The sequence below is a fragment of the Hirundo rustica genome, chromosome Z (assembly GCF_015227805.2).
Source record: "Hirundo rustica isolate bHirRus1 chromosome Z, bHirRus1.pri.v3, whole genome shotgun sequence".
Lineage (NCBI taxonomy): Eukaryota > Metazoa > Chordata > Aves > Passeriformes > Hirundinidae > Hirundo > Hirundo rustica.
Genome location: NC_053488.1, coordinates 28378862 through 28406160, shown reverse-complemented (window position 1 = coordinate 28406160; position 27299 = coordinate 28378862). Strand labels below are relative to the sequence as shown.

Genomic DNA, 27299 nt, shown 5'->3' with positions numbered 1-27299 from the left:
AGTAATGTGCACTGTGCACCAGTGTCAACTAAGGCCTCATATTTTTGTGGTTCTGACGTGCCAGGCCAACGAATCCACACAGTCCAAAATACACGGTTTTCCCTAGCCTCTACCTGGCTAGAGGCAGGGCCCCTCTAAGCCTGATTATCCTTATTTCCCTGGGTAACCGGAGCTGCTTCCTTCTTGCTAGAATTTCCTCTCACAGTCTTGCCATCCAACAATTCATGCAGCCATTGTGTCATAGCATCAGTAGATTCTCCATCCCATCTTTTCATGTTTTCGCCACAATCACGCAGGAAGGACCACAGCTTAGCCCGTGGGATGCCTTTTCCCTCTCTATCTAGGGAACGTTTGCTTGTGGTGCCAGAGCCCCTAACTTGTACTGCAGAGATCTGGAGAATGTCCTGCTTGAGTTCTTTGTGATTCTCCTCCATCTTGTCTGCTAATCCCCGCACCTGTGTTTCCAAAGCTGCGATTCTTGCATGTGTTGGACCATGCACGGCATCTGCATATGTTCGGAGCTTCTTCGCCATATCAAGCACGGTCTCCTCTGTCTCATCCCGCTTCATTATTGCTAAAGCAGAGGAGTATTCTTGTGGCCCAAGTCATACAAGTTTTCGCCACATCACAGGTGTACATGGTACCAAGTCGGGGTTCCTAGTGTTTAAGTCATCTGAGAAGACAATCTCCACCACTGCCATTTCTCTCAAGTGCTGAATCCCTTGTTCAATGGTTTTCCACTGGGTTTGCTGCGTATAGAGATTGTCAGCACACAGATATCTTTGTGCCACACTTCCCAGGACCCGTTCCCAGAGACTACAAGGACTAGCCTCCCTCATCATTTCTTGGTCAATAACTGGATCATGTGACAGGGATCCAAGATGTCTTGCTTCAGTGCCATCCAGCATTGTAGCCTCGCCTGCAGCATCCCAAAGATGGACTAACCAACTAATTATAGATTCATCAGGTCGTCGAGTATAATCCTTTCTTAGGCCATGAAGGTCCTTCAGGGAAAAAGACTCAATAGTATCTCCTGATGTTGTAGCAGTTGGTTGGGCTCCTGATCTGGTAGCAGTTGGTTGGGCTCCTGATCTTGTGCCAGTTGGTTGGGCTCCTGATCGTGTGCTAGTTGGTTGGACTCCTGATCTTGTGCCAGTTGGTTGGGCTTCCAATTTTGTATCAGTTGGTTCGGCTTCTGATTGTGTATCAGTTGGTTTGACTCCTGACTGGGTGTCAGGAGGCATTGAGGATCCTTCACCTGAATCATCGTCTACTGGTCGATCGGTTTTGTCCGTGTGCTTCTTTCCCTTCTTTACTGCAGCAACTGCCGGTGTCTTAGCCTCACTGTTCTGGTTTAGCTGCAGCTTGAATGACTGATTTATCTCCCTGCTCCCTTGCCTCTATCTGCTGCCCTACAGTGTTTAGCAGTGTGTGACTTATTCTAGAAAAGCTATAAACTATATAGAGGAAGCTCACCAGGTGAAATACTAGGAAGGTGGTGTCTTTAACATTCAGGAGACCCTGAACATTCTCCAAAAGTGATGTGACTGACTCAAATGAGAAGAAGGAAAGAAGAGGCTGAAGAGCCTCATCCCCTACTCCTCCTCTAACAAACTGGGTGCAATTATTGATAAATCCCCAAAACATGCTGCTGGAACTGAGACGCAGGGTAGGACGAAAAAACCATAAACTGAACATACCCAGAACAAACTCCAGTATCTTTATAAGCTTCCTGTAAACTATAATCACTGAACTCAGCAAAATAACTATTCTAATTTGTGCATCCCTAGTGTAAAAGCTGTATGTTAGGGACAATATTGGAGCTATTTCTGGGTAAGAAAACAAACCTAGGAACTAGAAAGGTATTAAGACCTCAAAAAAGCCTAGGGAACAGAAATGCAGAAAAGACTCCATTCTAAGAGACATTAGGAATTCAAGAAGCAACATGGCCACTGACTGTTTAATTCCCACACAAAGGACAATCAAAAAATGCAGTTAATAATAATCAATACAAGTTTTTTCCACTCTCTCGGGCCCCGCAGTGGGCGCCACTTAGAAGTATGTCTTGGTTTGGGGACAAATTTGGGAGAAAACCCCTGTATAGGATCCCTCTGGGAAGCAAACCCAAGTGGCCCCTCCCTCCAACCGGTCCGGTAAAAAAACCTCTTTGGAGAAAAGTGGAAAAAACTATTTTACTAAACAAATGCAAGTATACATGCAAGTATAAAGAATGAATAATATGAAACAATAAAACCTCTCCTTCTGAAGTGAGATGGCAAATTGAGAAAGTCCTTGCCGTGGGTGTAGCTCGGCTCTCTCTCTCTCAGCCTCTCCTCAGTCCCAGTCCCTCCGGCGCTGCTGGAAAATGCCGAGGTCCAGGCCCCGGTGGGCTGCAGGTGCAGCCCCCAGTGCTCCCCTGGGTTTTCAGTCCAGAGCAGGTTTAAACAGTTCCAAGAAAAAGGGAAGGAAACAGTCCAGGGAATTTCTCTGCCCTAGCTAGCTGAAACTAACTAAAAGCAAAAAAAAAAATCTCTGTCCTGCAGTCTCTCCAAGCCTCTGCCGAACACCCCGTCCGCAAAAGAATGTGGAGGAGTCAGGCAGTTTTCTCAAAACAAACTCCGCGCTTCTCCTTGCTCTTAGAACCAGTCTTAAAGGCACAGGACTCAATATACAGCACAAACAGAACAGACGATTGGGGATACAAGCATCATAAAGTTACCCTAGGACAGAATGTTAGGACCAGAACGAAACAGCTTACCTTAATGCATTTATATATTTTTATGATGACATACTGGGACTTGGAGGCTATCAGTTCATCCATCTTTCTCTGAAAACCGTCATATTTCTGATTAAAATAGAAACTTACACTAGAAGCAATATAATGTACTTACTATAAGACATTCAAAAATGCTGGTTTGTCTTAAAAGTAAATTGACCCTAAAACAACATGTGGGATCAAAATTTCTTGGAGGTTTTCATAGCTTCTGGGTATTCTTAAAGAGTCCCATGATTAAGATGTTAAAGGAACAGGGTACAATTATCACTCCAAGCCAATTGATGTGGGTCAAGAAGTCATCAAAATTGTTTCACGTAGAATGCCTTCCCTACTAACAATGATGGTGTGACAGTACACGGAAATTAACTAGTTACTCTTTAGGTAGACCTGAAATGAAACACAGTAGATACTGGTGAGACAGTTAGAACCTGTAAAGCTTCTCCTGCTCCTTGCAGATAAACAAGTGTCATAACAGTACTGTAAAGTGCTTGGAACAAGATTTTTGTACTGTTCATTTCTGTGACAGAATACTCTTTTTTTAAAGCAAAAAAAACCCCAATAGGTGTATGCTCTCCTCTGAACAGAGAGAAAATACAAATCTGTTTACTGATTGATTTGTTTCATGTGGAAGATTGCAGGTTGGAAAGAGACTGTTGCAAAAATAAGAAGACAATAATATGATAGAAGTTCGTAAATACCCCTCCAAATCCCAAACCTTGGTGCATGCTAAAGCTCAGTCAGTTTTAGAGTCATTCTGATATGTGCTGGACAGCCAAACCAGCTTGACTACTTCAGGTTGAGACAATATTAAAAGATGTTGTGCATGGGTTTTTTCTTTATACCTTTCTTGGGATAACTCTGAAAAGAAGGGATTGTGACCTTGTAAATTGTATCTTAATGCTTTTTGGAAGAATAATAAAAACTATTTGCCGTGATGTTGAAGGACTGTTTTATTGTTTGAAGTTGTTTGTATTGTCTTTGTGTGGCTCCAGAATGAAATACCAATCTGTGTCAAGTGGAGACTGTTTGTGGTAGAAGTTTGTTGAGGCTTCATTTTTATCATCAGCCTGCTCCTTAAAGTGTAGTTTGCAAAATTATTTTCAAACACTTTAATATATCAGATCTACAGTTCAGGACTAGTATGTGGCCTTGCAAAGTGCTTTTCCTGAGGTTGAACAAGTTAGAGGAGATCTCTGCTCCAGGCCACAGTTACAGCTGATTTTTTTTTTTTTTTTTTTTTTTTTAATATGAGCTCTGTGTGTCCTCTTAACACAATTAAATGTGGGAATTTCATGTATTTCTTTAGCTGAACTGCAGTGTTCTGTACTTTGTGCTCTAGAGAGGCTTTTATTCCTTGTCCATTTTTTTTAACATCCTAAATATACACCTTAAGAAAGCTATTGCAGTAACTATTTACTAAGAAAGCCATTTTAAGATGTACAAGGCAGCCTGGAAAAAGATACATAACTGAAAGTAGCAAGTAGGAATGCAGAAATATTTGTGGCTGATTATGCTTTCCTCAGTATGGATTATAACACTTTAAATATTTCTTATTAATATTTGAAGACTGTGAACTTCCTGTCTAGAACCAGGTGTCAAGAACCCTGACAGGCTGGTTTTTTTAATAAGGAGTTGTCTGACTTCACATACTGTGGTGCTTTCTAAAGGCTCTATTGTGATGAGATAGGCTTAAGTTTGGTTAGTGCATAATAAAAGTACATTGTCTTCAAATAATATAAAAAATACTAAAAAAACCTTGTATACCATGTAGTGTTATTTAGACTGATAAGTAAAATCATGGTAGAAGGTCACAGCACAGTACAGATGAAAATTTAAATTTTCTGTTAACTAATTTGATTCTAGGATTGTATAAAGCAGAGCTTACTAACTTTGCATCTGAGAGTAGTATTTTTGCAGTGATGTGTAAAATATATTCTAAGCACAATTTAAAAGGCTTTTAATTTAGTGTGCAGACATGGAAAAGCCTAAGGTCTCCTGCCAAATTTTAGACAGGTTTCCTAATGAAGGTGGAGGAATCAAAAGGGCTTTCTTTAGTTTTGAACAGAACCCCACTAAGTAGGTATTATGCCATTCCCTCCCCTGACACTCCACTAGTTAGATTTTATCTTATGTCCTGCTGTTATTTTTATAGAGGTAACACTGCTTTTGGCTCTAAAAGGTTGCTTTTCCTTTCTTTTCTTGGGAAACTCTGCACAGGGGAAACTGATTCATATCTCAGTTTTCCTATATATAGCATGTCTCACTACTTGAAAGGTGACCCTACAGAGGAGGAAGCTGAGATTTTGTTTTAATAACAGGATTGCTGGTTATTTTTCCGGTGGTATTATAAAAGTTGAATTACATGAAGATATCTTGATGTGTACAAGAATAATAATGCATAGTAAGCAGTAGTTCCTAGACCATATAACTAAAAAAAATTAACTCCTAGTAGCATTTAAAATCCTTCATAACTGTTCTGTTATCTTTCAGTGTATAAGTGTTCTATTACTTGATTAGAAGAATTTTTTTCATTGGAAATCCACACTGAATCCTTTATTGACTGACCTTTTTTACCCTTTCTCATATTAGCTTTATCATTAATAAAGAGATCTGAATTGAAGACTACTTTGTAATTTTGTTGTATCATTCTTTTCTCTATTATGAGATGATAGGTGGAAAGGCATGGATGGAAAGACTGATTTAATATCTTTATCTATCAGGCCTAAGGTTTTAAGTGCATCTCCTGATGTTGTCAAGCCACTGACGTTTTCACCGAGCTGCATTTCTGGGAAAACTTTAGAAAAAAGTAGTGAGGAGAGAAACACAGATTCAGAGTCAGAGAATGGAAGAGAAAATTGTGTTGCATAGGGGCCTGCCTAGTGAAATGAAGAAAATAGGATAGTAAATACAGCACAAAGAATTCTCTAAGCAGAGCACTTTACTCTGGGTTGGGGGCGGGGGGGAGTTTCTACTACAGTAGGAGCATAGGAGCATTTTGCTGTTGCAGCAGATGTTAAATGAAGAAGTCTAGAATGTATCTAGTCCTTGCAGAAGCTTTAATGAGACAGTGTGCTGGGATTTTCTGCTGTGTTGATGGTTCTGGAAAAAGGTAGCCTGTATATGCTCAAGCACAGATGTACACAACCTGAGAAACAAGCAGGAAGAACAAGAGCCGTCTCTGATCACAGTACTGCCGCATCATGGGAATAGCTGAGGTGTGGTAGGGCAGCTCATGAAACTTGAAATCTCTAACAGACTAGCTCTTCAGGAAAGACAGGAAGGAAAGACAAGAAGCAGTGATACCCATGATGAGAAGGTATAGCTTGTAAGTTTAGGTCAAAGTAGAGTCCACAAAACTTGACACTGTGGATGGAGCATGCTGCAGGTTGCCAATCAAAGTGACAAAATACATGAAGAAACAAACTGTTCTTTTAACAACTGAAGAAAGTGTTTCTAACTGATTCTCGTGAGACTAGTCTCCCTAATATCTGCTAAAAGTGCCATAAATAGGAGGACATAAGCCATTGAGTACATTTCTGCAAAATGTGAGGAATAACTGCTTGGTACAGGTGTGTATGCACTAGATGGGCCATCCAAGGGCCATCATGCACAGCTGAATTTATTATTTTTATTATATTGAATAAGGGATAACTGTAATATTAGAGGCACACTTGATTGTAGCAAGATGAGTTGCAGACTCTGGACATTGGGAGAGAGGATTTCTTCTTGCTTGGAAAACTGGTGAGTGAGGTTCTATAGGAGCTTTGAAGGATAAAGGAGTTCAGGCAAAGCTGACATGATTTAAGTGTCAGCTGTGTCCTTGGCCACAACAGAGACTGAGAGCTGAAAAATGGGAGCAATACTGTAGAGATGCAGGGGACACTGGAAGACAGCAACTAGGACATAAGTCAGCATTGTACCCTGACAGAAGAGAGAGTCAAAAGGACAAACGAGGGCTTTATAAGCTCTAGTGAAGCCAGTAGGTTGTCAAATTTTCTGTTGTCTTCTGTTCAGTGCTTTGCTAAATGCATTTGAATACTGCATCCACTTTTTGCCCCCCTTGCTCCTCAGTACAAGAATAATATAAGTGCAAAAGAGCAGGTTTTGCAGCAGACCGTCATGATGGCCAAGAGCTGGAGCACTTCTTCCAAGGAGTCCAAGTGAACTGTGCTTCCTTAGCCTGGAATGTCATGCCTTCTGGGGTGCAGGATCTGAGGGCAGCCGCCCACCAACCGTCTCAAGAAAGCACAGCCAGGAAGTGTGAGAGGTAATGAGTGTACATTGAAACAGGATTTGAGGAGCAGTTCAGACTGAGTGTAAGGAGAAATTTTTATCCCTGCAAGGCCAATCCAGCAGTAGAGCATAGGCTCAGTGATGCTTCCATCCTTGAAGGTTTTCAAGACCTGGCAGGATAAAAGCCTTCAGCAGACTGGTCTTCTGGTCTGATCGTATAGCTGATCCTGTTCTGAACAAGACTGCTGAGGCTGTACCCAAGTTATTTTATGATGCTCTAACCCCCATGGAAGCAGGCTGTGGCGCTCTGTATTTTGTGGATCCTGTGAGGGAGAATTTTCTTACCTCTCTTTCTTCCCAGACTGAAAATTATGAGCAGTTACTGCTTGATGTCTCAACAGCAGCAGTCTGTTGAAACAAGATGTGACTTGGTCTAACTTATAAACTGATAGCTGTCAAACAGAGTTTAGATGTATATTAAGTGATAATGATACAGAAATAAGGTATGGAGAAGGGAATTGGGAATTAAAGCCTCCGTGTGAAATTGCAAAAACAAAGCAAAAATCTTGTTTGTGGGAATAATCTACCTGAAAAAGAATTGTTCAATCTCCTGTATAGGAGATTGCTGTATTAGCAGATACATTTCCCCTACCCTGTATGTAGCAGTATCTATCCTGCATATAGCACATAAGTCAGTTGAAATCAAAAATTCCAGTAAAAAAGTTATAACCATTATTTAAGCAAAACACATTTTAAAAGTATTGCTTTGAGATTACACCAGGTCAGCTCTGCCACTCTTTCAGGATCAGACTGTGGGATTGAAATTCTTGAAAAGTGTATCTTTTAAGAATACATTATACAGGAGAATCACTGGAAAGAAAAGAGACTAGTTAGTGCTTAGGGCATGTCATTGTTCTATTGTTGTTTTGGGGTTGCAGTTCAGGGCATTTTGGAGGGGTTTTTGGTAGACTTTTGGGGATTTTTTCCTTCCCAGCAAGAGGATTTCTTACCAAACCAGGAGATAGTCTTCTCCATGAGAAATCATTGCTTTCAGGAGTCAGATACAATCCTCCATATTAATCTTTGATGGGAGCCACTAAACTTGTAAGAAAATAAACAGACTAGAAAAATAATATACTTCTGACAGATCTTCTATTTACCAATAATAAAAGTGTTTTATTATAACCTGTCTACAACATGAATCTCTGGATAGTCTCAATCCCAGTCTGCTGCTATCCGTCTTCTCTCCCTATTTTACTATATCAGACTCTAAAGTGCATTCTTCTCCCCAGGTAATATTAGATAGCCAGGAAACAGTCACAGATCTGCTTTCATACCTGTTAGTCTGAGAGTTTACAGACTTGCTCCCTCTGTGCTCCCTGTGTGGGCATGAAAAGATTCTATACTCCTTAGTTAAGAAAAGTCAAAAACAAGTAAAACTGGAAAAGTAAGGGCTTCTTTTTGTGTTTTGACAATGCTGTGGTAGTAATTTTTTTTTTTCCCCTGAAAATCCATGGTAATCTTTCCTTGGTTTTTTAAATATTTTATTTCTTTTGGAGTCCCTAACATCATCTTTGTTTATTTTGAGCCATGATAAAACTACATTATCCTGTACTAATGAGGACCAGATGGTGGTATGGAAGATCCTCTATAGTTTGGTACCTCAGTGGACATTTCTCTTCCCCTCCCCTCTCCTTTCTCTTTCATGGTTGATTGTTTTTCCCCACTTTAACAGCTTCTTTTGAAGTTTTGGCAGTGATGCAAATTAATAAAGGAAATAAAAACTAAAGGCATTTCTTCCTCAGTTAGTTAACATTGTGCAGTTAGTGGGCAGAGAGTACGAAACATTGCTAGCAAAATTCATCCTCTAGTGCAGTAAGGCCTTTTCATAGATACGAATTATACAGCATTTTCTTCTGTAAGTGAAATTTTCTTTAGACACAACATGGAAATGCCAAACATATTTATCTCTTGCAGGAAAAACATTTTACTTAGTTCATTCAAATTATAAATCATAAGATTTCTACTTCTAAAAATAGTTTTCTAGTGTTCTGTGCTTTCATGTCTTCTTCAGCTCTTGCCTGTGGCAAAACATGTCTGCATTTTACACTGTATGCAGAAATCATGTCACATGCATTCACAAATCAGCCCTTAAAAACAAAGGAGTTCAGGAAAGCTGGGCTTGCCTCAAAACAGAGATCCTGAGGGCACAGGAACAGACTGTCCCTGTGTGCCGAAAGACAAGTCGACAAGGTAAACGTCCAGCCTGGATGAGCAAGGAGGTTTTGGAGGAACTTAGGAATAAAAAGAGGATGTATCAGCTTTGGAAGGGGGGTCAGGTCTCTCAGGAAGTATTTGAGGGAGCTGCTAAAGCATGTAGGAAAAAAATTAGGCCAAAGCTCTGTTCGAACTTGGAATGGTAACTTCTGTAAAGGATAATAAAAAATGTTTTTACAAATATATTAATGCTAAAAGGAAGGGTAAGACCAACCTTTGTTCTTTACTGGGCAAGGGAGGGAACTTAATATCTGCAGATGAGGAGAAGGCAGAAGTGCTTAATGCCTACTTTGCCTCAGTTTTTAGTGAGGAGATGACTTGCCTTCAAGACAACTGCCCTCCTGGGCTGGTAGATGGTGTCAGGGAGCAGAATGGTCCCCTCATTATTGAAGAGGTGGCAGTCAGAGAACTACTGAAATGCCTGGATATCCATAAATCTGTGGGCCCAGATGGGATCCATCCCAGAGTGATGAGAGAGCTGGCAGATGAGCTTGCTAAGCCACTCTCCATCATCTGCCATCAGTCATCTGCCATCAGTCTTGGCTCACTGGTGAGGTTCTGGATGACTGGAAGCTGGCCAATGTGACACCCATTCACAAAAAGGGTGCAAAGGAGGATCCTGGTAATTACAGACCAGTCAGCCTGACCTCAGTACCTGGCAAAATAATGGAACAGTTTATATTAAGTGCCATCACACAGAACTTAGAGGATGGCCAGGGTCTCAGGCCCAGCCAGCACAGTTTAGGAGGGGTAGGTCGTGTTTGACCAACCTGATCACCTTTTATGACCAGGTGACCCGCCTGGTGGATGCAGGAAGGCTGTGGGTGTTGTCTATTTGGATTTCATCAATGCCTTTGACACTGTCTCCCACAGCACACTCCTGGGAAAGCTGGCAGCCCATGGCTTGGACAGGAGCACTCTTCACTGGGTTAGGAACTGGCTGCATGGCCGGGCCCAGAGAGTGGTGGTGAGCAGTGCTGCATCCAGCTGGGGCCAGTCACCAGTGGTGTCCCTCAGGGGTCTGTGCTGGGGCCAGTTCTGTTCAATATTTTTATTGACGACATGGATGAAGGCATGGAGTCTTTCATTAGTAAATTTGCAGATGGCACTAAGCTGGGAGCGTGTGTCGACCTGTTGGAAGGATGAAGGGCTTTGCAGAAAGTCCTGGAAGGGTTGGACAGATGGGCAGAGTCTAACAAGATGAAGTTTAATAAGTCCAAGTGTCGAGTCCTGAACTTTGGCCACAATAACCCCCTGCAGCGTTATAGGCTGAGGAAGGTGTGGCTGGACAGTGCCCAGGAGGAAAGGGACCTGGGGGTGCTGGTGCCAGCAGCTGAACATGAGCCAGCAGTGTGCTCTGGTGGCCCAGAGGGCCAATGGGATCCTGGCCTGGATCAGGAATGGTGTGGCCAGCAGGAGCAGGGAGGTCATTCTTCCCCTATACTTGCACTGGTGAGGCCACACCTCGAGTGCTGTGTCCAGTTCTGGGCCCCTCAGTTTAACACAGACATTGAGACGCTTGAGCACATCCAGAGGAGGGCAACGGGGCTGGTGAGGGGCTTGGAGCACAAGCTGTATGAAGAACGACTGAGGGAGCTGGGGTTGTTCAGCCTGGAGAAAAGGAGACTCAGAGGTGACCTTATCACTCTCTACAACTTCCTGAAGGGTGGCTGTGGTCAGCTGGGGGTTGGTCTCTTTCTTCAGGCACCAACAGACAGAACAAGAGGACACAGTCTCAAGCTGTGACAAGGGAGATATAGGCTGGATATTAGGAAAAAGTTTTTCACTGAAAGAGTGATAAAGTAACTGGAATGGCTTGCCTGGGGAGGTGGTGGAGTCACCATCCCTAGAAATGTTTAAAAAAAACTGGATGTGGCACTTGGTGTCATGGTCTAGTTGAGGTATTAGAGATGGGTTGGACTCGATGATCTTGAAGGTCTCTTCCAACCTAAAAATTCTGTGATTCTGTGAAAGATAGCCATCAGGATCATCATGTCCAGCTCCTGGCCCTGCACCTCATAAGCCTATTGTTTGTTCTTGGTAGGGACCCACATCTTGCACATGGTTCTGTATCCTGGGACTCTTTTTGAGTAATGAGCTAAAAGTAGGAATGAAAAAGAGTATGAGAAAGTATGACTAACAGCAGGGGGGAGATGACATCTCTTTTATTTAAATATGATTAGATTTGCAAATACAATTTTGGGGTCCTATTGTTTTGTTTTCCCCAATAAATTCAATTAACCCATTACTCAGTCAAAATACTATCTATTATTTATCAGTTGATCTTAAAATGAAGTGGTGCTTGAAATGCATATGTGTGCTATGTTTTGACTCTCAGCAGGAAAAAATGGCTAATGTTAAAATGCCAGTGAGTTTCTGAGGAAGAAAAATTTTTTCTTGCTTCTTCACTTTCACTGATGAAAAAAGGAGAGTACTGATACAGGTTTCTACAGTCCTTCCTGTGCCTAATAAAGTCTTGTGTGATGACATTTTTCCATCCAGAGATTTGCCGCCTTATCTTTATTAGTAAAAGATCAACCACCTCTATGATGATACCTGAAAAAATTAATTTCTCTTAATGTCTCAGATGCTGAGTCATTTCTTCAGAATCTTGTAAATCCCTAACCTTTTCCTCCCAAAAGTTTTCAGTGAAATTTAGTCAAAAGGACTTTTTTTTTTCAGTTCTATTAAAATGAAAACAATTGTTCCCTTTCTTTCTCATGAAGTAAAATGTAAGCAAGATTTGCCTTTCCAGATTACTACCATCTGTTTCCCTTTGGCGTGGGAAATAGCTGGATTTGTTTTCTATTGACAAGATACTAGTAGCACTTGTGACATCACTAATGCATTTGTCTTGAAGCATTACATAAATTGTTTTGCCCCTTAGGTGAACTGGGCTTAATTCTGGGAGATAAATGCTCTCTGGTAACAATTCTATATCCTTATTAGTTTCTGCGTGTCAAATGGAACAGAACAAGATAAATTATATCTGTACTGAGGAAGATTAGAACCATCTGTCTTGCAGGAAAAAAGCCAGTTTGATCGGTATTAGCTGACAGATTTTATACTCTGCGTGATCACTGTAAAAAAATAAATGAAGTGGTTAACAAAGAGCAGATTTTAATAGCTATTTCTAACATGCAATGACTACTAGCAAAAGATGCAAAACAGACTGTTTGCTGCACTAGTATTGAGACAAATATTAATTAAATTTATTCAGTAGAATCAATTATATTTGGGGGGGGGGGAATATCTGTGACTAGTACATATCATTGGGAATGCAGCTTGCAAATTTTTTCTTGCTTGGAGGTGCACCTCCAGTTTACCTTTATATGTTTAGTCTCAATTTGTTGGAGGAATTTAACTGACTCAGAAGAAAAAATGCCTTGTGAAGCTGGTTCCTGTGATACAACAAATTTTCTATAAATCCTTTCCTCTTAGTAGAGCAAACTTGTCATTTTAGTCCTTTGTGAAGTCCACTGAAGTGGTCTTTACTTGCATTCTCTGAAATACTATTTCCTGAATATTAAGTTTGGAGGACAAAAAAAAAAAACAAAAAAAAAAAAAACAAAAAAAAAACAAACAAACAAAAAAACAAACACCACAACCACCACAAAACACCAACACCAACAAAAACCCGGCTCTTATTCAGTTATCAGTCTTAGCCAGTTATTAGTTATTAGCTATTAGTCAGATATTGAAATTACATGATATTGTGGCATTAACTCTTTGTTTTATATGTCTTGATCTATTTTATTATTCCTACAGCATTGGTACCTGCTTTTTAGATAACTGGCTGTTCAATGACTTTAGTTTGTCTCTATAAAGCTTGTATAAAACTTCTGAGAATTCTGAACACTGGGAACTACCTTTAAACTTCAATTACTCTTGTAGAGAAGATTATTAAATGCAGGTGGTGGATGCCCTTCTGGACTCTGCTGCACGTTTGTTGCCTAAAAGCCACAGAGAAGAAAAATAAGAATGCTGGGTTACTGCCAAGAAATTTTACCTTCATGGTTTGCCCATTAGATTGAGTCTCTCCTTTGTACAGCACAAAATCTCACATGGATTTAAGGGCTTTTGATATTCTTTTCTCTTTATGCAGAGTGTAATTTCAGTACCTTATTGACAACAAAAGGAATATAAAGGATTTGGTGCTAATAACTACAAGGTCGTGGGTTTGATCCATGACCATTAATTAAGGGTTGGGACTTGATCCTCATGGGCCCTTCCAACTCAGAATATTTTGTGATTCTGTGTGATTTTTTTTTTTAGTGCAGTTTACATTCTGACTTGCAGATAATGTTGTGAGACCCTTTGCTTTTTCTGATAACTCTTTGCTTATAAGTAATTAATAATCTTTTTTGGAGAAGCTTTAAAAATTAAGTTTTCTTTTGAAAGAGTGCAATTTCTGCAGTGCTAATAATTTTAATTGTTCTGTGTACTTGATGTGAAAAATATCTGCAAACAATCTTTGAAGCAGCAGGATAAAATGCTTAGGTCTGATTTATTTTAATTGTTTGATCTAAAGGCCCGTTTCCTGAGATGTCTTTGGGCATGCTGGTCATAGAACCAAGCAGACACTGTGTAATTATTTTAAGTTGTCCTCTCTGTATTGCACTTTGGTGGCTTACAATGGAGGTGTAAAGATAGGTATCACTATTCTATTTTTCATTTATTTTTGCCAAACAACCATTTGCAGCATCTTCTGGTTTTACCCATTGATTAGAAAGAATGACACCAAGAATAAGTCACACGAGCTTTTAATCTTTCATCTGATGATGAAATGCCACGTGTAGCTGTACTATCTGTGCACTAACTTTCATATATGTTTTCGAAGGGATTTGTAGATTTTTGTATGTATGATTGGCACTTTTTTTTAAAAGTTAAGCCTTATTTCTCATTGCACATCTGAGCGCTCAGAAGTTAGAAGTTAGAAATTGTTAAAAGAACACTTTCAGAGTGTCTGAACATTGAAAAACCGTAAGGGAAAATAAGCTATTTAGACAGAATAGCCATGGCCTGTAACAGATGTATTAACCTGTGACAAAACTGGAGAGCTCTTTTAACATTAGTGTAAGGGTATTCCAAAAGTTTCTTCAATTTTCAGGTTTTTTAGATACTGGGTTTCAGAACTTAAGGAGAGATGGTGTTTATCTGATTATTTCTTATAAGGTAGTTAATCCTTTTCCTGTCCAAATCTGTTTACCAGGATGTCAGTATGTCTTAATGTTCTCTATAGGTTTACTGTCATGACTGCTTTCAAGCTAAGTGTTTGTCCTGCCCAATGTTTTATACAGGTTGGGTAAAAGAGCATATCTCCCAGGAGAGCCATTAAGAATATTGTGTTACAAATTGACTCTATATTGAGTGGTAATTACTGTGTCTTCCTCTCCATAGACACATAGACTCACACAAAATACATCAGTGAAATTATGTCTAATACATGTGGACAGTGAAGAAGAGAGCATTTTGCACTGGCTTTGCTTTTCATTTCTATTGAGTATTTGTATACCACATTCCATCTCATTTGGGGGTACGAAACCAAAGAAACATCCACTCCATCTACAGCATCTGAACATGGAAGAGAGAAAACAAGCTAAGAGTCTAAAGTATAAGAAATTTTTAGTGGCTTGTAATCCAGACAGGGGGGTTTTTGTGTTTTGTTTGTTTGGTTTGGTTTCATTCTGGTTTTGGTTTTTTGTTTCTTTGTTTTGGTTTGGTTTGGTTTTGTGGGTTGTTTTTTTTTTTTTGTTTGGTTGGGGGGTTGTTTGTTTGTTTGTTTGTTTGTTTGTTTGTTTGTTTGTTTGTTTGTTTTGGGGGGTTTTTGCAAGTTGTCAAATATGATTAAATTATTTCAGATGAGAATTTTCTCCTACTGTATTTTTATCAATGAAATGATAGTATAAATGCTTTTATGTGGTTTGACTTATATCATTGTGGCAGTCTGAAGAATAATCAGTAGAAATGATAAGGATGGTTACCACTGACTAGTTTATTAACATTATCAGTTTCACGGTAACTGACCTTTTTCCTCTGTGCCTCACTTCTCTTCATCTGTCATGATTCATTTTGTAACATTGATTTCCTTTTACTATAACAGTTTCTATGTGGCAGACTTCAAAATCCCAATCAGTCCTTACAGTTGCTCACACAGTGTTGAGAAACTACTAGCTGTATTTAAAGAAAAGATGGGAAAGATATTTCTAATTGGGTCCTCTTGAGAGTGTTATAAAATTTAAAATGTCACTTGCTACTAGTACCCATTTATTTTGGAATGCTATACTTAAATTTTAAAACTATGTAATCAATATTTCTTGCCAATATAAAACTTGCAATTGTCACTTTTTTATTTTTATATTAACTATGTCTATAAATTCGTGGTCTGACTGTTGTAGGATACAAGAAATTGAAAAGCATGTTTGGATGTCCACCCATGTATCCACATAACAGCTTCAGGTCTTTTGTGCAATGCACAGTAACCTGGCTAAGAAACACAGTATCTCTCTTCCTCCTGTGCTAAAGCTGCACTTGAGACCCTTTATCTGTACTTCTTTGTGCAAGTATAGTCACGTAAATCATTCCTACTGAAGTTTTTATGGCTATTTAGATGCGCCATTTTTGTATTTAGACTGAGGTAGAATTTATTCTCTAAGACATGGCACTTGGATGGTGAATGGTTGTTCATGTGATACGTGTGATGTGCACCTGTGGCTTGTTTTCTCAATAATCAACTTCTCCCATCAGTAAGATTTTTCTAAATAAACTACAGCCCATCTCTGCTAAGTCTGAATGATATACTTTTTCTTGTCTTACTACCTATAAAATGCTATAAAATATTTTGTAGTAAAAATAAATTCCTACTGTTCTTAATTCTTACTTCTGTTCTGCCAAAATGAGAAAAATAATTTTAAAAATTACTGTAAACTAAGTCCTAAGAGAGTAAGACTTGGCATTTTTCATAAAATCTGCATGTTAATAGATCAGAAGTCTTTCACTATCCCAGTGTGACTGACATTTTCAATAGAACACATGCTGAGGAAAATAAGACACAATTACTAGGAAATTAACAGCTGAAAATGGGATATTGATTTGCACTGCAGTCAAACAGGATTTGGTTTTCTTTCATCTAATTCTGAGTCATTTTTTGTGGTAGACTCCTGAGTCTTCTCCCATATACATATGTTTTCAAATCCTGACTGGCTTAATGTCAACTTAAGGCAGTTGCTTAAGGCATTAGTTTTGCCTTAAGATCTACCGGTAGATGTTCACCAGTGTGAATTCAGGACATCAGGATATCTTGGTCCTTCAAAACTACTCAAGTTACAGATATTCATTTAAGAATGGCATGTTAAATGGATAAGCATAAGGATATTGCCCATGAATTGTTTGAATTTTTAAAAGACTAGTTCAGAGGAGTTGCCTGAGTGTCCATGTAGGCGTTTAATTTTGACACTTAGAGCATCCAAAATTCATTTGAAGTTTTATGTTCATTTACAGTCAAGCATTGCTTTTAAGCCTATTTAACTGATCAGATGTCAGGTCTGGACATGCTATAGCAGTTTTAGAAAGCATAAATAAAGATTTTTTGGAATAAAGGAGTACAGAACAAAGGGAACTTCTGGCATTTGAGAGAGGCAATCCTGGGTTTCTCATAAAACCACTTAAGTTCAAAGGGGTTTTGGTGCACAGGTTCATGTATTGTTACTGTTTTCACTGTATAAATTATGACTAAATAAAAATTGGTTTACAAATCTCTGCATCAGTACTGTAGATTACTTAGGATCCCCAAACATATCTCAGGGCTTTCTTGATGCTACATTGTAAGTTTATGGACAAAACAGTCTTGTAAACTATTCATTGTAATACCATGAAACTTTGGTAATAGCGAGAATTGAATTCTTCTTTTAGCCAAATGTCACTAGACCTGCTTTTTACTGCCTTCTGTGGATTAGTATTCCTCTGAAACCATTGTTTCTTGGCTTCACATTTCCCCATGTACACAGAGAATGTTCATCTCTAAAATGCATAATTCTAAAGCTTCCCTCCAACACATTTTTTTTTATTGTTGTTTTAAGAAATTAATTTAAACACGGTATTATGTTTCATCTGGTTATAATTTGACATCTACATGGAAGAAGTTTGCGTAAAGGAAAGGAATTATGGGTATTTCTCTATGCATTTCATTCCACCACTTATTTTTGGATGGAGAAAGCTGAGGGTTGTTTCTCTCAAGTGAAATTAAAAAAGACGTAGTTAGAAAAGAATATTAAAAAATGTTTGATAATGTTATCTGGCTGCCATCTATAACATAGAAAAAAAGTTGTTTTCAATTATAGAAGGCTATTTATATGAACTACTTGTAGATATACATGAAAGTACCCTTGGGATTCTGGAATTTGATATGACAGTCTCCTGCAGCATGGTGTTTGTTTGACTTTATTGTTATGACTTATCTTTTTCTTTCAGCACTTGGGTTTTAAAGAGCTGCCAAAGAGTGAGGGGATTTTTGTTGGGGTTTTGCGGGGGGAGGGGGGCGGGTTGTGTTTTGTGTATATTTGTTTTTATAGAAATCATGTTAGGATACTTTAGTTTACTTTTGTAAGATTGAACTTACAGCCTTTTTTAATACCATGCTTACTTCTTTCTAAACACTGGGCATGTTAAATTGTTTTTCTTCTACTCCATTGTTCCCTTTTAGCAAGATCTATATTTCATCTGCATATCCTCTTTCCGTTTCCTTACCATGTGCTTCTTCAAATTGAAGCTCATTTAGGGTAATACTGTGCATCTTGGAAGCACAGCCCCTTATCTGTGCTGACAGGCAAACAAAGGATCCCTTAATACTTTTCACATATGTGGAAACTACATCTATAATCACACTGAAGATGAAAATAAAGTCATTAAATGGATATTACATGTCATTATTTTATCTTATCATGCCAGCCCTCAGCAATTTGCCAGGCTTAGGATATTTGGGACCAAAATGGGTCTAATTAATGGGCAGCGTACTTGTTTATTTTAGAATTTCTAACTGTCATGTAGGTGAAAAAATAAAATCTAATTATTTTGATATTTTATTAAGTGGTTTGTCAGCCATTATATAATTACTTCTTCTTCTTCTTAGGAAAAAAAAAAGGCAATCTGAAAATTATGGCTATCAGAAAAGTAAAGCCTGTTGATATTTTTTGTGAGAACAACAATTGCAGTGTAAGTCTTGAGGAAAGAGAAACAGATGAAATAGTACTGTGAGACTATAGTGAATGTTGTTTTTCCTACTGTGTAATATTATATGTAATTAGATCTGTCCTTTTTTCATTATGCGGTCTCAAAATTATTTCTACCTATCTAGGTAGTGAATGAACTTGTAAATAAGATAGCAAAATCAACATAGTCTGATAAAATAATTAGTAACAATTTAACAGAAATTGTTCTGTTCAGGCTAAATCAATAGTAATGGAGATGAATAAATGGGTAGAAACCTGAAGTAATTACAAATCCTTTAAATTATTCTTGAATTAGAAAGCAGAAGAAAGAACATATTTAATTACTTTTAGGGATTCATTAGAAGAGAACTTTCTGAATTTACTCTTTGTTCTTTCTTCCCTAGAATACGCTCTTCTAGGCAGCTGGTATTCTGTTTTCTGTATCTTGTTGAACTTTTCATCCAACTCGGTCACCTAGCCTAAACATACAAACCAAAGTACTCTGTTTTTACCTCACAAGATGAATTACAAACATTGCTGTGAGGAAGACTTAGTGCTCTGTTAACTAACTTCTCCACTCTGGATTCAGACTTCTTATTTTTGGCATGATTCTTATTTTTTTCATCACTTTAAAAAAGGCAATTATTTTTTGTATTCTGTGCAGTTGAGAGGAACTTTTGAGAAATACTGAATTTACCTTACTTAGTGAAAATGTACCAGTAAGTTTAGATGGGGCATGCAATTAAAAAAAAAAAAAAAAAAAAACACCAAAAAAACCAAAAAACACAAAACACCTAATTGTTTGCTTTTTTATTCTTCTGTACCGTAGAAAGTTCTAGTTAGACATGTGAATATATTGACTAGACTGTACTTTTTTGTATTATTATTTTTTAATTTTAGTTACAGAAGTGTTTCCTTATGGACTTTAATATATATTTGGTATCTATAAAAGATCTGTTGTCTTCATAATGTTTTTCTGTATTTGTAGCTGTGGTGTTGCAGAAGAGCTATTAGCTTTATGATGCATCGTGAGGAAGACGAAATCCTCAAAGGGCAAAGAGGTTACAAGATTGACTCTAAAATTACTACAACTAAATTAGAAATAATCCCAGAATGAATTGGGAAAGCAGGTACTCTATGGATCACCAAGGAAATGTGAAGGTCAGAGAATCTTAATCTAGAGAGTCTTGCTGAGACTTGGGTACCTCTCAAAATCTAGCACAACAGTTTTGGTTGTCTGGACCTTGAGAAGCACAATTAGAAAAATTCTGCATAAAAGCATTTGCTAATTGACTGAAATGTTTTCTTGGTATAAACTGTTATGGAAGAAGACCATTCTCAATCAAAAGCCATGAAAGATTGCTTTCTTAGTTAGTGTTTTAGATTTATAGAACTCTGAGAGATTTAGTCAGTCTTTAAGATAAATTAATGATTTAATTTTGTTTAACCTGTCTCCCTTCTTTAGCTGGAAAGGCAACTAATACTGCAAAACCTGATGAGAGAGAGACAAACAGCCATGCAGATTGCTTGGACACGAGAATTTCTCAAATATTTTGGGACATTTTGTGGACTTGCTGCTGTAGTTTTAACAACTGGGTATGAATTTTATTCCCTAACAAAATATAAATATGTTACATTATGTATTTCTGTTTTGCTGCATCTTGCTTTTGCATTACAAGAAGTAGTTATTTTTATTTAGTAATTGCTCAGAGATTGATCAAATGACATATGGACTCTGAATTCTGTCTGCTTCTGAATGTGTTTTGGTTATGTCTGTACTGCATATTTATTTAAAAGCAGAAATGTGAGCTGACAATAAAATGATATATCTGAAGTACCAAAAGTCCAGCGTAAAATAAAAGTTGTGTGTGGAAGAGGAGAGAGTATTTAAAAGCCATGCTATTTTCTTGTCTGTACCGAGATTTAATGAACTGTTAGTGAGTAGTATGTCCTCCATCTGGATTTTTTTAAGGCAGTGAACAAGTGGACATATTCTGAAGTCTGTTCGCTTAAATTGGAATCAACTGACGCAAGGGAAAAAGAAGCCTGGCTAGTAAAACCTATTGCATAGGGAAGAACTTGCCCTACAGTGCATTTGGCTGATGTTTTTCTTGTGCTGTAACATGTTTAGAGGGGATGTAGGAAATATTTGTTGCTTTGTGTACATAGTGAAGATTAAATGCACCTTATGCATTATGGAATCCTCAGTAGAATCAGATGCATTTGTAAATGAATGTAGAAGCTACAGTGTTATGAGTTGTAGGTGGCTGGGTATCTGTGACTGCACATGCATGCTAAATGAGTTAGATCATCCCGTATTTGTTAGATATATTCAAAAATCACTGTTGCATTTTTAACATACTCTTGGGCTGAGAAAGAAGGCAACCAAAAGACAAACATTTCTGAGGAAATTAAGACTTGTTCTTTGATTAGAGATTTTAGAAGGATGCAGAAGTCCTAGACAGTCAAGGTCAGCCTAAAGTAACAGGGTTGATGTCCTGAATATCCAATTATTTTTTTCTTTCTTCTTGCACAGAGCAATAAAAAGGAAGAACCCATTAGTTTTACTCCCAATGCTTCCCTTAAGCTTCGTATTTTCCTATCATTATGATATGGGCTATGGGACACTGTTGCAAAGGATCAAAGGTAAGTCTGTCCTATTCTCATGTAGAACCAAGCTTCAGATAATCTTATGTTTTTTAAATTACTTGGAAAAAACTTGTAATAGATATTTGGGTGGTGGTTTATTGACAAAAATATTATGTCTCTTTTTTTCCCTTCTGTTAAAATCAGATATTTTTCTAGTCAAGGGTACTCACTGTACTTTTACAGCATTTCTTTTCAGTTAAGACTGTCATTTTCTCCTCTTGTTTCAAAATATTTGAATGCTAAGGTTATAAATACAGCTGATGTAAGAATTGGATATTTGGGAGAAATGACAGATCAAGTTATTTCCTTCTGTATTCCACTCCAGTGTTGTTTTTTGGGGAAAAGGTTAGGGATTATAAGATAAAGGAACACAGAAATGAATCATGGCTTTACCTTCATGACCAAACACAGTCATCAGGTGATGATCTCACTGCAGTGTGCTGCTAAGACTGAAGAAAGGTGAGTCTCAGAAAGGGAGGTCTTGCCTCATAGTTGTCCCTTGTCTGTGTGATTAAATGATATCCATTGTGTTGAAGTTTATAGTCATACGTTTCTTAACTCTGATTCCTAGTGAAGTAGACTGGCTCAGTAAGTGTTGCCTGTAAGTGAAGACAGCATCCGGCCATGGCTTGTCACCTTCACAAATTGTCTTAGCTTGTCAATTGTCTAGCTTGGTTGTCTTGTCTGCTACTGGCACAAACCATATTGAAACAAAATAAAAATCTGTTTCAGCTCTTAGTCTTTAGCCTCCAGATCTAACACTTAGGTTTCCTAACTCTGTAAGCTTCATTGAAAATAGCGGTAGGTTAATCAGACAAAATCTGCTGTTGTTCCTGCTTCATGCAGGTGCAAATACATTTAGGTGTTGCAGGAATGTATACCTGTGAACATTTCCTCAACAGTATTAAACAAACTTCTTTGGATTTTGATATGAAGAGTCAGCTAAGCATAGGGAAGAAAGGGCAGTTCTTGGAAATCAAAGTGTTGAAAGGGAGATCAGTACACACAGAGCAGAATTGGCACTTGGAATTTAGGATTTTTATGTAACATGTTTATTGTGTACCATGTGGTCCTATATAGGTTGAAGAGGAGCAATGTGGTGTCCTATTGATTTCTAAATAGGAAAAGTCACCTTCATCACTTCAGCTCCATTAGAACTTCAGCAGTATGCAAGACTTGAGAAAATATTTTGCAGAAAAGAAACAGTGGAGCCAAATAGAAAATAAAATTGAGTATGCGAAACTAACTGTCTTTTCCAGAATTTTCTTTTTTTTTTTTTTCCAAAAGAAATGTGATAGATCCATTATAAACTCTTGAAAGCATTTGATGTGGTATTACCTAAAGATTCAGTTAGCATGAAAGACATGGAAATCAGAAGACAGGTAAGCATGGGAGTAAAGAAATTATGTCACATTTTGTGTTTGAAAAGGAAGGTTAGGCTTCAGCTGGGCTATTAACAATATTCCTCAAGATTTGGTCTGGATCTTCATTTGTTTTATAGTTGAAATTATGAGTAGGTTATCCTGATCAAATCTTTGGGTGACAAACTTGATTAAGGTCATCAACAGAAATGAAATAAATTGTAGAGCAAGAAGAACTGACAGTTTGAAGAAATGAGACAACAAAATAGGATTCAATTTGATAATTATCATCAAAAAACTAGGGTCTAATAGGGATTTCTACCACCAGAGCTCACCAGATGGAAATGGTAGAAAAAGGGAAAACTTGAATGCCAACGATCACAGAATGAGTATAATCCAATAGTGTCGTGAAACTGAGAGTTGAGCAATGTCTAGAAATATCAAGTGAGATTTTCTAGTATCACTGCATGGTTGAGATTGGAATGGATCTCTGAAGGTTGTCTGGTCCAAGCCCCCTACTCAAATAGGAGCATCTATAGCCAATTGCCCAGGAAAATGTCCAAAAGGTTTTTTGAATACCTCCGGGGATGCATATTTCAAAACCTTAGTCCAAATAGAGTACAGATGGGAAGGTGCAAGAAAATAATAACTCCTGTGGTAATTTACATGTAATTTAGATCACTTCTGTAAAGGAAATCTGGAATTATACTGGAAGAGCTAAAACTATTAGGGAATGACAAGCTGCCTTGCAAGAGAAAAAAAAAAAAAAAAAAAAAAAAAAAAGATTAATTTGTTTAGCTTTGTAAAAAGACATGAGAGGTTTAGGTCGACAGATCCTTCTTACAGGATAGGATAAAGGAAAGTAAGAGAAGGAAATTAAGTTAATTACCAATATCAGTACTAGATTAAAAGGAAGTGGAATAGCCAGAATGAATCTGGTCTGGAAATCAGGTTCAGGAGTTCATTTTTATTTTAATGTTAAAATTATGTAGTTGAAGAGAAGGTTTTATGACTCAATTGACCTAGAGCCACAATGCTTGTTCTCAATACTCAACTGATCCCTGTGTTCACTCACGTACCTTTGCAACCACTTCTCTGCTTGTCTATCTATTCTGTTGGTGCATGCCATGCTTATTCTTTCTGGTGTAATAATGAACATATGCACCATTGCCTTTACTGTTCTTTAACTGGTCTCTTTCTTCCAGGGTATACCTACCATTAGCCTCATAGCAAATTCCCTCTCCTAAAATAATCTGCAGTTATTTCTGTGCTGCATGGTGAACTTTGTAAATGAACCACCTTTATCACATAGGCCTGCATCTGATGCCCTTCATCCTTTGGAATCTTTTTATACCCTGAAAGGTTTCAGTGTTTCTCTTTCCTTAGGCATTTTGTCTCTGATCTTGCTTACAGTTAATTTTTCTTCTGTCTCTAACCTACTTGACCAAAAATTATCTCATTATTTTAGTATTCTTCCACACTGAAATATTGGAATGGTATTTTTTCCTGCTTTATAGCTTGGGCTAATTAAAACTCAAAACTGAAGGCATAAGGGAAAATACCTGTTCTGCTTGTGCTGTTGGGAAGCCCTAATTTTCCAGGGCTGTGTATCAGGACCTAATATTTTCATTATGTCAGGGTTACAGAACAGCCATCAAACCATGTGTTCTAAACCTCTAAGGACACAAAGAATCTGTCATGGACCTGCTGTCTGTGTTCTTGGCCTTGCTGCTTTGCTTTTCCTCCCAGTCCAGGCACACACTGCTGGTGTTTTTCACACAAATTATTAGAGGAGGGGATGGATTTTATGGCCAGCCTCTAAACACATAGAACTTCTCCACTAAGCAATGGAACTCTGGCTACCTTTTTTGAAGATTTAGATAGCTGAATCCTTGTGTCCTGAGCAGTGAGTGGGGCAATGTCCTCTAGTACATGTGAGGGACAGACACAGAGATTTGCCTACACACAGAGTGTCTACATCTCTGTCCCCAAGATCTCTTATGCTATTTCATAATCAGATGCTATATGCAACTGACTGACATTGTGGGAGTGGTAATCAGTGTTGGATATTACCAATGGTCCCAGGCACTGTAGTACTATAAAAATTACAGTTGGCAGATGTCAGCACTCTGAGCTGTTTTATAGAATGACTACAATCTTTACTGAATTGCAATATTCAGTCAGGCTGATCACACATAAATACTGTTTCAAACCACTGCAATGAGGATCAAGACTAAAGCACAGAAAAACAAGATTGTTGGCATTGTGCCAAATGGCATCAGCCAAAACAAATGCATTCTTTGCCTAATCTTCATCTCTTCTTATATCATAATCGGACCACCACAACCTATGTATGATATTCAGTCTGTATCTTTGTTTTTTGGATTCTCTGTCCTGCATGTTTTCATTCCAGCCTTACCCAGGGCATTCTGTGCTCTACAACTTTTCCCTGGTATGCTTCATGTTTAGGTAACTGTCTTAGCAAATCTTTTTGTGAGCAGTGTGCTTTGACCATTGCTTCTTCAAGTCCTGTACTGGCCACATTCTCACACCTTTTAGGCTCATCCTGAGGCACGAAGAAAGGCTGTGTCCAAATATGGTACTTCTGTGATACTGTGTACAAGTTCACTTGTTAAAGCTTATGTGTACACCTTCTTGTGTATGTCTGATACACTTTCTGCTCAGATTCCTAATTCCACTCCAAAATTCCTTAGAGACAACTTTGCTGATGAATTGACACCAGCTTGTTTGTAAAATATATAGCTATGATTTGCTATTTTGCTAATGTGGTCCAAACAAGGATGGCTACATCAGTTTTCTTAAGTTGCTTTTTTTCCCTTCCTTTGCTTTCTAGCTGTAATGCTGAGGAAATGAACTTTTTTTTTTTTTTTAAGGTGAAGCAGAGAACATACTTGACACACAGAGCACTTTGCTAGAATTGCCAAAAGGACGTCTCACATTTGAAGATTTGGAGAAAATCAGAACATCTCAGAGCAATTTCTTCATAGAAAAATAAGAAGATGGTATTGAAGCTACATATGATTACAATACTGCATTTCAACATAAATAAATAATTACAATTTGATAAGATTATCAGCTCCTATAAAATCAAAATTTAATTAATTTTTAAAATACTTTCTAAAGCAATTGGTTTCATACTATATGTATCTCTTAAAAACATTCATTATTATGTAGTATATTTCCCTTGTTTATAATGAAATATCAAATTTGCACAGTGTATTAAGAGTCTGAAAATAACATTCACCTGCAGTAAAAATAGCTGGTACTGACCAAGTTCAGTATAATCAATAAGGATATGGTAATTGGTAGTTATAAGTTTGTATAGATGTATAAATTATATAAATAAATATATACAATTTTCAGATCTATTTCAGGATACACAGCCCAATTTCAAGTCAGGAGCAAGCAGTCAATTCTTTGAAAAATAAGACTTTTTATTTGCTGTTCTTTAGGCAAGTGAACTCACCATCTCTGTTTCAAATTCTGGAATAAACAGCTTTTATCAGAAGCAGGTTCAGAAGTAAACACATAACTTGCAGCTGTTAGAGAAGACTGCGTTAAAGTATGAGCGGAGATAGTTTCTGAAAAAGAGGAAAGAAATTATGTAGCTATGTCCCAAATATTTTTCATGCTTGTTTGACATTCTGAAACTCAGGATAATTTGGTTTTTGATAACTGAAATCAGAGTTTCACTACTAAGATGAATATTAACTTGGGCTAACAGCAAGCAAAATTATTAATGTATGTTTTTGTAATGAGTAGATCCAAGTGGTCTTAAAAGTACTGAAAAACTGAGTGATTTTTTACATGCCTTTATTCTAGCATGGTATATACTGAGAATATAGTTTTAGTATACTTTAATATTCTGATGTCATACGTGGAAAAAAAAACAACTTTCTGTATTGGAAATCTTGTTTAGAAACAGATTATTTTGTGGTTTGGATGGAAATTCTTCTAGCATTAATCTAATTACGGAATGAAAAACAAATGCTCAAAAAGCATCCAAAAATGAATTAAGCCGAAGTCTGTACTGACAATTTGTTGACTTAAAAATTAAATTCCAGCTGGAAATAATGCCCCAAATATGACTTTGAAGACTACTTAATGAAACTTACAATATTGTTACAGAAAGACAGGCAAATATATAATGAAATGAAAGCCTCTCAATACAGAAGAAATTAATAGCAGTTTCCAAGTTTGACTTCTGAAAGTGCATTCACTTCTGCATTCAGTCACTTCTGTAACTGGTTCTGTCCTCTGCATGTTAACAATGCATACAGTCTGTAGCTGATTTCAAATGTGATGTGTTTTAATAGTCCTTGTAATAAAATGAACACAAGTACTCCACTTTCTTGTTTTGCTTTGAATAACGGAGTGTTTGCTATGTTTCCTTCAAGTTCTGAAGCCCACCATTCTTTCATTTTGAACAAGTTTTGTATGTTTTGATATCTCTCATCTATTGATACTTTTTCTTCCAGCCTTTTCGGGTATTTCTATGTCTCTATCCGTGCCTTTTAGCCCACATTTTAATCCTATGAAAGACGTTTTCAGAAGAGAATGATTTTAACAGGCCATATACAACAGTTTTACTTACAAATCTAGAAAAGTAGGAAATATCCTAATCGTATCCACTGTGAATTAGGAATCAATATCTGTGTGCTTGTGACAGATTCCTGGCTATTGTGTTTGATGAAAAGTCAGTGTTAAGGGAGCAAAATAGTGGTCCAGGTAGCAGTTTTAGGGGATAATAGGGTAGCTATATATTACTCCATCCAA

General features: G+C 37.7%; 1 protein-coding gene across 1 annotated transcript in view; it reads left to right on the top strand.

The window, feature by feature from the left end:
• The window catches only part of PLGRKT (plasminogen receptor with a C-terminal lysine), a 34326-nt gene extending 7456 nt beyond the window's left edge, over window positions 1-26870 (top strand). The window contains exons 2-4 of the mRNA XM_040090479.1: window positions 19958-20088; window positions 21029-21138; window positions 25397-26870. Coding sequence (XP_039946413.1) covers window positions 19958-20088; window positions 21029-21138; window positions 25397-25518 — 363 coding nt within the window. The 3' untranslated portion in view covers window positions 25519-26870. The remainder of the gene's footprint in view (window positions 1-19957; window positions 20089-21028; window positions 21139-25396) is intronic.
• Window positions 26871-27299: the final 429 nt, after the last annotated feature.